Source organism: Budorcas taxicolor, chromosome 4 (assembly GCF_023091745.1).
Source record: "Budorcas taxicolor isolate Tak-1 chromosome 4, Takin1.1, whole genome shotgun sequence".
In the NCBI taxonomy this organism is placed as follows: Eukaryota; Metazoa; Chordata; class Mammalia; order Artiodactyla; family Bovidae; genus Budorcas; species Budorcas taxicolor.
In genome coordinates this window covers 11,766,705-11,779,155 of record NC_068913.1, presented here as the reverse complement: position 1 = coordinate 11,779,155, position 12,451 = coordinate 11,766,705, and the positions used below count along the sequence as shown (strand labels likewise).

Genomic DNA, 12,451 nt, shown 5'->3' with positions numbered 1-12,451 from the left:
AGATTCTTAACCACTGGACTACCAAGTAAGTCCCTGGTGACTACCTTTTGACCAAATGAATAAGTGAAGTATTTCTCATATTTCACAAAGTTGATTTTTCCCTTTTCCAGGGAGTTGGTGAGGTTTTTTTTTAATATTTCAGGGCATGTTTCATTATTTAACGTCTGTGATTTTAAAAGTTTCTTCATATGAAGTAGAAGAATTGATCTGGATTAAAAGTCACTGACTATGATATCCCAGACTCTCATCCTCTCAGCTCATGTAGGAATAGCTGACCCAGTAACTGAAGACTTTTAACTCCAGATCTGGGGCTCTTGCTGCCATATCACACTGTTCTCAATGGAAGGATTTTGTCAGCCAAACAGGTTGGACTCTCCTGTGAAGAACTAAGTGATAAACGATGATTTCTTATAAACAAAGTTTTAATACATTTAAAGTACCTTATATTGCCTTAGAAGTGGCTCCAACATTCTTTGAAATTTGTTCTATTAAAACAAATACAATAATCAGTCCATAGCTATTTTTGAGATAGTAAAATTTGATGTAAATAAATGAATTTAATAATTTAAACTTAAAAAATTTATTTTGATTAAAGTGAATTTAATAGGTGGCAGTAGTGGGAAAGAACCCACCTGCCAACGTAGGAGAAGTAAGAGACAAAGGTTCGATCCCTGGGTCGGGAAGATCCCTGGAGGAGGGCATGGCAACCCACTCCAGTATTCTTGCCTGGAAAATTCCACGAACAGAAGAGCCTGGCAGGCTACAGTCTGTGAGGTTGCAAAGAGTTGGACAAGACTGAAGGGACTTAACACAGCACAACAGTACTAAAACTTCCTGAGATGTTAAGTGTTAATGGCTATCAGTGAAACTCTTACTTTTTATTAAAAATGATCTGTATGTGAAAATACGTACAATAACAAGGATGCGTGGGGGAAAAGGATATTAAATCATAACCATAATAAAACAGTTAACTTGTGCATAGAAAAAAGGATTAGCCAGAAAAGACCAAATTATATCACCTGGTTGATAATTCACATGGGAATATCAGTAATTCCTTGTATATATTTTCCAAGGTTTATGTACTTTCTAATATTTCTGTAATAAGTTTGTAATTTTTTAATCATAGAAAATGGCTTTTAATCCTTAGACATAAACTTACATATTTTATATAATTGCTATTAATAATTTATATAATTGCTATTAATGAGAATAAATTTTATACTTTGCTTTTTTGACTTATAAATATATTTCCATAGTTCAAGACTTAAAATTACTTAAGCTGAATAATATGAAATTTCTACAATGCATAAGAGAAGCTATTAACAGTAATTATCTCGGGAACAGGAACCAGCCCTCACATTTTATGTCTTTATACTTCCTGTGCTTTTACCACGTGCATTTATCTAATAAATAAATGCTAATGCTTTTTATTGATTACTTGTTTCTATTTATCTACCTATTCTTTACTAAAGTAGTAAATTTATAGCTTATTTCCATATTGCTAGGCATATAAAGATAGCCCTGAGTTTTCATAATTATAGAAAATACTGCAGAGATGTGTTCTGGTGTAGTTTTTTTCTTTGAGTCATTAATCCTAAATGAAGTCAAAGGCTATCTCAGTTCACTGGCTCCCTGTTGCTGTTGCCATTGTGAACTCTGGAATGGTTGAATCCATTTATCCTGTCATCATAAGGATATGCAGGTATTGGTTTCACCCATAGTATCATCGCCATTAGGTACTGGAAATGATTACAAACTTTAAATGCTGTGATGAAGGTGGATCACAGAGAGCTTTCAGCTATCTACAGAACTCTTTTTGTACATGTGGATTGCAGTTGTAGTTTACCTTTTCTGTGAATCCAGAGAAGCATATAAAAACTTTCAAAACCTTTCTCCCCCATTTCTTATTTCTTGAATAAATAGAATCAAGCGATAGAAGTAGCCTGGGGTCACCAACCTGCATTCTTGAGCTGGGTGGAAGGCAGACATTTTAGTGATGAAGGTGAAAATGTGGCTGAAATTAACAGACAAGTTGGTCAGAAACTTGGACTCTCAAATGGGGCACAGGTAAGCACAAAATGTGATGACAATGACTTTTTAAAATGTTGTATAGCAAAAGAAATAAAAGTTCAGATGCATGATTTAGGGAGGTGAGATGACACCTAACCTGTGAGCTACTATAACCAGTCTAAGATATTCAAGTTACATATACTGCCTGTCATGTACTCTGTTAAGTCATTGTCTGATAGTCTCCCGTCCTCTCTACTTGATTTTCTAGTCTACCTTTTATTGTACTCAGTTGCCAGGTTCCTTAATTTGTTCAGTTATTCTTTATGAATTATTCAGCTTTACTTACTATGCTTAGATTGTAAACTCCAAAGCTTAAGGACTCCTGTCTGTCTCCACTTTATCATATTCACCAGTTTATGTTTTTAAATATTTTAAACTGCAGAAGTAATACATATTCAGTACAGATACTTTACAGTTGAAAGTAAAAAATGTTTTTCCCTTTCTCTAACCCCAGCCTCCGAATGAGTCTGTACTGTGGGGTCTCACTAGACCGTTAGGATTTAAAGAAGGAGATCATACATATTTTCTCCAGTTTTTCCCCCACAGACTGTATCAGAGATCCTTTCCATGTGTTAAGATAATATGCATTGAGCATCTCTGTATATGTATGAAATGAAAAACTTTTTTGCAGTGGTGGAGGGGGGCACAGTGCAGCATGTGGGACCTTAGTTTCTCTGCCAGGGGTCAGATGTGTGGCACCTGCAGGGGAAGCGCAGAGCCCTCACCGCTGCCCTGCCAGGGAATTCCCAGAAGTGAAATCGATTTTCAAAACCAAGTCGCCGAGTCTAGGGTCCCACACGTTTAAGATCTGAGAGAGGGGCTAAATTGCTTTCTATTACCAGTTTCTCATGAGGCTTCCCAGGTGGCGCTGGTGGTAAAGAACCCACCTGCCAGTGCAGGAGACTCCGGTTCAGTCCGTGGGCCCAGAAGCTCCCCTGGAGGAGGGCATGGCACCCCACTCCAGTATTCTTGCCTGGAAAATCCCATGGACAGAGGAGCCTGGCGGCTATACAGTCCGTAGGGTCGCACACAGTCGGGCACGACTGAAGCGACTTAGCATGCACACACCAGTTTCTCAGAATAAGTTTTAACTTATTTTGAACACAGGCTAGTTTTGTTCACGCACGTTTCTGATAGTGAGAATAAGCCACTGATGAGAAAGCCATTGGCCTAGCACTAGTCTTTCGCTTACATTAAATTTTTGCTGGAATCTTAAAACTTTGGCACCAGAGTCGCCTGACAAATCACTGACTTTGCTGCCTTGTTCTACAGACCTAGGGAATGGACTGTTTTGCCCAGGGTTCCATAGCAAGTTATAATTCTGCTCTCTGAGTATATGGCACTTCTCTTCGGGAACTATCATCATCTTATTCTTGATCTTGATGTCTTTATCCGAACCCTGAACAGTCCTGGTTGTTTTTAATTCCCATTTGCTTCAAAGTGAATTTGCTATCTAATGTGCCGCACATTCCCTGTATGTATTGCAGCGGCTCCACTAAGGCACTGTGCCCCAGTCATCGATGGGGGCAGGAAGTGGACTAGCTTCACTGGACACTAGCTGCTTGCTTTATGCCTGCTCAGAGTCACGCCTTTCAAGTAGTGTATGTGGGAGGCGCCGAGGGGAACAACTGGGGAGCGGGCAAGACACTCGGGGAAATTCTCCAACCCACAGAAGCGAGAGGGAGCATTTACTCCTCAGGGGCTCTGGATTATACTATCTAATCCCCAGAAATGCCCACAGAAGTGGAAAGAAAATGAGTGGGTTCCAGATTGCTGAGAGACACCAACCTTCCTGTGTCTCTCTAGACTGGAGTGACAGAGTACGTGTTTCACTGTATTTTTAGCTGTGAATGATTATACTTCTGAATAATTCTAAATGATTGGTTCTGATCTCTATTTCAGTGTGTTACTAACTTTTCCAGAAGCACCATGGCTTGAAGTTAAGTTGCAGAACCTCTAGAAACAATAGTACTTGTATACTAGATCAAACCATGACTTGATGACATCAATGTTTTTCTTCTATTTTTTAACTTACAAAACGTATATTGTGCTAGGATGTATTTTCCTTTATTTTATAGTTGTGAAATTTTTTTTCTAAAATGCTGAGTATATCAGCACCTACCTAAGAAGAGCTTGATAAATATTTGTCAAATAAAAGACTACACACACACTTAACTACAGAGGTAAAAGAGAGACGTTCCTATTTTCCAGGGATATAAGAAAGTCTTTTAACGGTAGTTTCATACTTTAATTTTTTTCCAGGTGTTTCTCAAGCCTTGTTCCCATGTGGCCTCTTGTCAGCAAGTTGAGGTGGAACCCCTGTCAGCAGATGATTGGGAGATACTGGTAAAGAAAACAAAATGAGAACTATCCAAGTTCAAGGTTAAACTACTTCAGAATATCAGTGTCTTTTATGTTTTTCTGAGTATAGGTATTTACAGTGCTGTGCTAATTTCTGTTGTGCAGCAAAGCAACTCAGTGATGCACATATATACATTTTTTTGTTCCCTTCCTTTGTGATTTATCCTAGGAGGTTGTATACAGTCCCCCGTGCCATACAGTAAGACCTTGTTACTTATCCACTCCATGCGTGATAATTTGCCTCTGTTAGTCCCAGATCCCCAGCCCTTCCCTTCTCCTCCCACCCCTGGAGCAGCCACAGGTCTCCTCTCTCTGTGAGTCTGTTTTTGTTTTGCTCATATGTTCATTTTGAACATATTTTAGATTCCACGTGTGAATGATATCAGATGGTGTTTGTCTTTCTCCTTCTGATTTCCTTCTCTTCGTATCACAACAGCTAGTTGCATCCATGCTGCCGCACATGGCATTGTTTAGCTCTTTTTTACAAAGGAATGAAAGTAGTGTCCCGCTGTATGTGGACACCACATCTTTACCTGTTCATCAGTTGAGGGGCGTTCAGGTCGTCTCCATGTCTTGGCCGTTGTGAGCTGTGCTGCTCTGAACATAGGGGTGCATGTATCCTTTTGGATTATAGTTTTGTCTGGATATATACCCAGGAGTGGGATTGCCAGCTCATAGTTCTATTTCTAGATTTCTGGGGAAACTCCATACCGTTTTTCAGTGGCTGCACCAACTTGCATCCCTCCCAACAGTGTAGGGCGGTGTCCTTTTCTCCACACCCTCTCCAGTGCTTGTTATTTGTAGACTTTTTAATGATGGCCGTTCTGACTGGGGTGAGGTGATACCTCATTATAGTTTCGCTTTTGGCTTCTCTAATGGTAATGTTGAACATCTTTTCATGTACCTACTGGCCATCTGTATGTCTTTTTTGGAGAAATGTCTACTTAGGTCTTCTGCCTTTTTTTTTTCTTTTGATTGGCTGTTTGTTTTCTTGAATTGTATGAGCAGTTTATATATTTTTGAGATTAAGCCCTTGTCAGTTATATCATTTTGCAAATATTTTCTCCCATTCCTTAGGTTGTCTTTTTATCCTTTTTTTTTTTCCTGTGCAAAAGTTTGTAAGTTTGATTAGGTCTCATTTGTTTATTTTGTTTTTATTTCTACTGCCTTGGGAGACTGATCTAATAAAACATTAGTACAGTTTTATATTAGCGAATGCTTTGCTTGTATTCTCTTCTAGGAGTTTCATAACGTCATATTTTGTATTTAGGTCTTTAAGCCATTTTGAGTTTATTTTTGTGCATGGTGTGAGGGTGTGTTCTAACTTCAATGATTTACATGCAGCTGTCTAACTTTCCTAGTACCACTTGCTGAAGAGACTTCCTCCCATTTGATTTTCTTACATTCTTGTTGAAGATTAATTGACTATAGGTGTGTGGGTTTGTATCTTGGCTCTCTATTCTGTTCCACTGATCCACATGTCAGTTTTTGTACCAACACACATTGTTTTGCTTGTGGTAGCATTGTCTGAAATCTGGGAGGCTTACGCCTTCTGCTTTGTTTTTTTCCCTCAGGATTGCTTTGGCACTTCTGGGTCTTGATGGTTCCATACAAATTTTTGGATTATTTGTTCCAGTTCTGTGAAAAATGTCATGGGTAATTTGGTACGGATTACATGAAGTTTGTAGCTTGTTTTGGGTGGTATTGCCATTTAACAATATTAATTCTTCCAGTGCAAGATCATGGGATGTCTTTCCGTGACTTTGAATTCTCTTTAATTTCCTGTATTAATACTGTATAGTTCTCAGCGCCTAAGTCTTTCACCTCCCTGTCAGGTTTATTCCTAGGTATTTTTATTTTGGTCCAAGTTTGAAAGTATTGTTTTCTTACATTTCCTATCTGATACTTCACTGTTAATATAAAACAGGTGCAACTGATTTTTGAGTGTTAATCCTGTATGCTGCTACTTTGCTGAGTTCATTTGTTAGATCTAGTAGTTTTTGTATGGAGACCTTAGGGTGTTCTATATTATAGTATCATGTCATCCACACATGGGCTTCCCTGGTGATAAAGCATCTGCCTGCAATGCAGGAGACGCAGGAGACGTGGGTTCAGTCCCTGGGTGGGGAAGATCCCCTGGAGGAGGACGTGGCAACCCACTCCAGTACTCTTGCCTGGAGGAGCCCATGACCAGAGGAGCCTGGAGGGCCACAGTCCGTGGGTCACAAAGAGCTGGACACGACTGAGTGACTGCGTAGGGATGCATTTGCATATAATGACAGTTCAACCTCTTCCCTTCCAATCTGAATACCTTTTATTTCTTTTTCTGTCTGATTGCTGTGGCTAGGACTTCCAATATTATGGTGAAAAGAAGTGGTGAGTGAGCATCCTTGCTTTGTTCCGGATTTTAGCAGGAATGCTTTTGGCTTTTCACTGCTCAGTGTTACATTGGCTGTGGGTTGGTCATAAAAGGCTTTTGTTATGTGGAGATATGTTCTCTCAGTACCCACTTTTGAAAGAGTTCTTATCACGCTGTTGTTGCTGTTCAGTCGCTAAGTCGTGTGCGACTCTTTGCAACCCCATGGACTCTAGCACACCAGACTTGGCTGTCCTTCACTCTCTGCTAGAGTTTGCTCAAATTCTTGCCCGAGTCAGTGATGCTGTCTAACCATCTCATTCTCTGCTGCCCCCTTCTCCTTTTGGCTTTAATCTTTCCTAGCATCAGGGTCTTTTCCAATGAGTCAGCTCTTCATATCAGGTGGCCAAAGTATTAGAGGTTCAGCCTTGGTCTTTCCAATGAATATTCAGGGTTAATTTCCTTTAGGATTGACTGGTTTGATCTCTTGGAGTCTTAAGGGATTCTCGAGAGTCTTCTCCAGCACCACAATTCAAAAGCATAAATTCTTTAGTGCCAGCCTGCTTCATGGTCCAACTCTCACATCCATACATGACTACTGGAAGAACCATAGTTTTGACTATACTGACCTTTGCAGCAAACTGATGTCACTGCTTTCTACTATGCTGTTTAGGTTTGTCATTTCTTTCCTTCCCAAGAACAAGCGTCTTTTAATTTCATGGCTGCAGTCACCGTCTGCAGTGATTTTGGAGCCCAAGAAAATAAAATCTGTCACTGCTTCTGCTTTTTCCCCTTCTGCTTGCCGTGAACTGATGGGACTGGCTGTCAAGGCCTTAAGTTTTTGTAATGTTGAGTTTTAAGCCAGCTTTTTCACCCTAACTTTCTGCAATTAAAGCAATATCATCTACATACTCTGAGGCTGTTGATATTTTTTCCAGCAGTCTTGAGTCCAGCTTGTGATTCATCCAGTCCAACATTTAGCACAATGTACTCTTGCCTGGAGCATCCCATGGAGGGAGGAGCCTGGTGGGCTACAGTCCATGGGGTCGCAAAGAGTCGGACACGACTGAGCGAATTCACTTCACTTCACTTCACTCTGCATATAGGGCTTCCCTCGTAGCTGAGCTTGTAGCTCAGCTGCAATGTAGGAAACCCTGGTTTGATTCCTGGTCGGGAAGATCCCCTGGAAAAGAGAGAGGCTACCTACTTCAGTATTCTTGGGCTTCCCTGGTGACTCAGCCAGTAAAGAATCCACCTGCAATGTGGGAGACCTGGGTTCAATCCCTGGGTTGGGAAGATCACCTTGGAGGGCATGGCAGCCCACACCAGTATTCTTGCCTGAAGAATCCCCAAGACAGAGGAGCCTGGTGGGCTGCAGTCCATGGGGTCACTAAGAGTCGGAAACAACCGAGTGACCAAGCACAGCCAGCGGCACTCTGCACATAAGTTAAATAGGCAGAGTGACAGTATACATCCTTGTCATACTCCTTTCCAAATTTTTAACCACTCCATTGTTCCACGCCCAGTTCTAACTGTTGCTTCTTGACCTATATTACAGGTTTCTCAGGAGGCAGGTGAGGTGGTCTGGTATTCCCATCTCTAAGAATTTTCCAGTTTGTTGTGATCTACACAGTCAAAGGCTTTAACATAGTTAATGAAAGTGAAAAAAGTGAAAGTTGCTCAGCTGTGTGTCTGACTTTTTGCAACTCCAAGGAATTCTCCAGACCAAAATACTAGAGTGGATAGCCGTTCTCTCTAGGGGATCTTCCCAACCCAGGAATGGAACCCAGGTCTCCTGCATTGCAGGTGGACTCTTTACCATCTGAGCCACCAGGGAGGCCCTAGTGAATGAAGCAGCAGTAGGTGCTTTTCTGGAATTCCCTTGCTTTCTGTATGATTCAGTGAATGTTGGCAGTTTGATCTCTGGTTCCTCTGCCTTTTCTAAACCCATCGTGTACACCTGGAAGTTCTCAGTTCACTTACTGTTGAAGGCTAAGCTTGAAGTATTGTGACCATAACCTTACTAGCGTGTGAAGTGAGTGCAATTGTACAGTGATTTGAACATTCTTCAGCATTCCAATCTTTGGGATTGGAATGAAAACTGACCTTTTCCAGTCCTATGGGCGCTGCTGAGTTTTCCAAATTTGCTGACGTATTGAGTACAGTACTTTATCTTTCAGAATTTGAAATAGCTCAGCTGGAATTCCATCACCTCCCCTAGCTATGTTGTTAGTAAAGCTTCCTAAGGCCCTCTTGACTTCACACTCCAGGATATCAGACTCTAGGTGAGTGATCACACCATCCTGGTTATCTGGGTCATTAAAAACCTTTTTGTATTGTTCTTCTGTGTACTTTTGCCACCTTGTCTTAATCTCTTAATCTCTTCTGCTTCTGTTAGGTCCTTACCCGTTCTGTCCTTTATTGTGCCCATCCTTGCAGGAAATGTTCCCTTGAGATCTCCAGTTTTCTTGAAGACATCTCTGGTCTTTTCCATTCTATTGTTTTCCTCTGTTTCTTTGCACTGTTTGTTTAAGAAGGCCTTCTTATCTCTCTTGGCTATTTTCTGGAACTCTACATTCAGTTGGGGCTCTTTCCCTTTCTCTTTTACTTTTTGCTTCTCTTCTTTCCTCAACTCTTATAAAGTCTCCTCAGACAACGTCCTTGCCTTCTTGCATTTCTTTTTCTTTGGGATGATTTTGGTCATGCATCCTGTACAATGGTACAGACCTCCATCCATAGTTCTTCAGGCACTCTGTCTACCAGATCGGATTACTTGAATCTATTCGAGACCTCCCCTGTATAACCATAAGGGATTTGATTTAGGTCATAGCTGGATGGCCTAGTCGTTTTCGCTACTTTCTTCAATTTAAAGTCTGAACTTTTATGTAATGAGGAGTTGATGATCCGAGCCACAATCAGCTCCAGGTCTTGTTTTTGTTGACTGTATAGAGCTTTTCCATTTCTAGTTGCAAAGAATATAATCAATCTGATTTCGGTATTGACTGGTGACGTCCATGTGTAGAGTTTTCTTTTTGTGTTGTTGAAAGAGGGGCTTTGCTGTGACCAGTGTGTTCTCTGGATGAAATTCTGTTAGTCTATGCCCTGTTTCATTTTGTACTCCAAGGCCAAACTTGCCTGCTATTCCAGGTATCTCTTGGCTTTCTGCTTTTGCATTCCAATCCCTTATGATGAAAAGAACTTTTTTTTTTTTTTGGTGTTAATTCTAGAAGATGTTGTAGGTCTTCATAGCACTGGTCAACTTCAGCTTCTTTGGCATCAGTGGTTCGGGCATAGACTTGGTTTACTGTGATGTTGAATGGTTTGCCTTGAAATGAACTGAGATCATTCTGTCATTTTTAAGAGTACACCCAAGTACTACGTTTCAGACTCTTGTTGACTATGACAGCTCCCTCATTTCTTCTAAGGGATTCTTGCCCACAGTAGTAGATGTAATGGTGATCTGAATTAAATTCTCCCATTCCCATCCATGTTAAGTCACTGATTCCTAAAATGTCGATGTTCACTCTTGCCATCTCCCGCTTGACCGAATGCAATTTGCCTTCTTCCATGGACCTAACATTCCAGGACCCTGTGCAGTATTGCTCCTTACAGCATCGGGCTTTACGTTCACCACGAGACTCATCTACAGCTGGAGTGTGGCTTCCGCTTTGGCCCAGCTGCTCCACCCTTTCTGGAGCTGTTAGTAATTGCCCCTGCTCTTTCCCTAGTAGCATATCGGACACCTTCCAGACTGCGTCACGCCTTTTTGCCTGTTCATACTGTTCATGGGGTTCTCAGGGCAAGAATCCTTCCGTGGTTTGCCATTCGCTTCTCCAGTGGACCACTTGTTGTCAGAGCTCCTCGCTGTGGCCCATCTGTCTCGGGGGGCCCTGCATGGCAGGACTTGAGTTATTCAGGTCCCTTCACTGTGACAAGGCTGTGACCTGGGAAGGGTGGTGAATTTTGTGAGATGCTTTTTCTGGGTCTGTTGAGATGGCCGTGTGTTCTTTTGACTTCCCTTCTGTTTCTGTGGTGTATTACATTGATTGATCTCCATGCGCTAGCCCGTCCTTGTGAATTTGGAGTGCATCTCAGTTAGTAGTGGTGTGTGGTCTCTTACGTGGTGTTGGATTCAGTTTGCTAATATTCTGCTGAGAATTTTTACATCTGTAGTCAACAGAGATACTGGCCTGTGCCTTTCTTTTCTGATGTGTCTTTGTCTGGTTTTGGTATCAGGATGATGGTGGCTTATAGAATATCTTTTGAAGTGTACCCTCCTTTTCCATCTTTTAGAAGAGTTTGAAAAGGCTCAGTATAAATTATTCTTTGTATGTTTGGTAGAATTCACCTGTGAAGCCAGCTGGTCCTGGACGTTTGCTTGTTCTTTCTTGTTCAGTCGCTAAGTCATGTCCGACTCTTTGTGACCCCATGGACCGCAGCTCTCCAGGCTTCCCTGTCCCTCACCATCTCCCAGAGTTTGCCTAAGTTCATGTCCACTGAATCAGTGATGGCACCCAACCATCTCATCCTCTGTCACCTCCTCCTTCTCCTGTCTTCAGTCTTTCTCAGTATCAGAGTCTTTTCTGATGAGTACGCTCTTCATATCAGGTGGCCAGAGTATTGGAGCTTCAGCTTCAGCATCAGTGCTTTCAATGAATATTCATTCAGGGGTGATTTCCTTTAGGATTGACTGATTTTATCTTGCTGCCCCAGAGACTCTCAAAAGTCTTCTCTAGCACCAGAGTTCAAAAGCCTCAATTCTTCAGTACTCAGCCTTCCTTACAGTCCAATTCTCATATCCATAGGTCTTCCCTGATAGCTCAGTTGGTAAAGAATCTGCCTGCAATGCAGGAGACCTGGGTTCGATTCCTGGGTTGGGAAGACCCCTTGGAGAAGGGAAGGGCTACCCGTGCCAGTATCCTGGCCTGGAGAATTCCATGGACGGTACATAGTCCACACAGTCGCAAAGAGTCGGACATGACTGAGCGACTTTCAGTTTCACTTTTCTCATATCCGTACATGACAGTTGGAAGAGTCATAGCTTTGACTGCATGGACCTTTGTTGGCAAAGCGCTCTCTCTGCTTTTTAATATGCCATCTAGGTCTGTCACAGCTTTTGTTTGTAGGGAGGTTTATCACTACAGATTCTATTTCACTTTCAGTGACTGATCTGTTCAACTGATCTATTTCTTGATTCAATTTCAGTGGGCTGTATGTTTCTAGAAAGTTGTCCATTTCTTCCAGGTTGTCTAATTTGTTGGCATATAATTTGTTTTTGTTTTTTAGACATGTTGTGCAGCTTTCAGGATCTCAGTTCCCCAGCCAGGGATTGGACCTGGCCATGGCAATGAGGAGCTGCAAGTCCTAACCACTAAATCATCAGGGAGTTCCCAGCGTTAAATTGTTCAGAGTCTTCTCTTACGGGTTTCTGTATTCCTGCAGGATTTGTTGATTTCTCCTTTTTCATTTCTTATTTTCTTTATATAGGTTCTTTCTCTTTTCTTAATGAGCCTGGTCAGAGGTTTGTCAATGTTGTTTATCCTTTCAAAGACCAAGCTCTTAGTTTTAATAAATTTTTTTCTGTTGGTTTTTTTTTTTAATCTTTATGTCCTCCCTGCTCTTTATTACTTCCTTCCTTCTAGTAACTTTAGGTTTTGTTTCTTT

The 12,451-nt window shown here is 41.4% G+C and overlaps 1 protein-coding gene across 1 annotated transcript in view; it reads left to right on the top strand.

The window, feature by feature from the left end:
* PEX1 (peroxisomal biogenesis factor 1) overlaps positions 1-12,451 on the top strand; it is a 71,268-nt gene that overhangs the window by 5,218 nt on the left and 53,599 nt on the right. The window contains exons 2-3 of the mRNA XM_052638375.1: positions 1,924-2,067; positions 4,333-4,416. Of these exons, the coding sequence (XP_052494335.1) occupies positions 1,924-2,067; positions 4,333-4,416 (228 nt within the window). The remainder of the gene's footprint in view (positions 1-1,923; positions 2,068-4,332; positions 4,417-12,451) is intronic.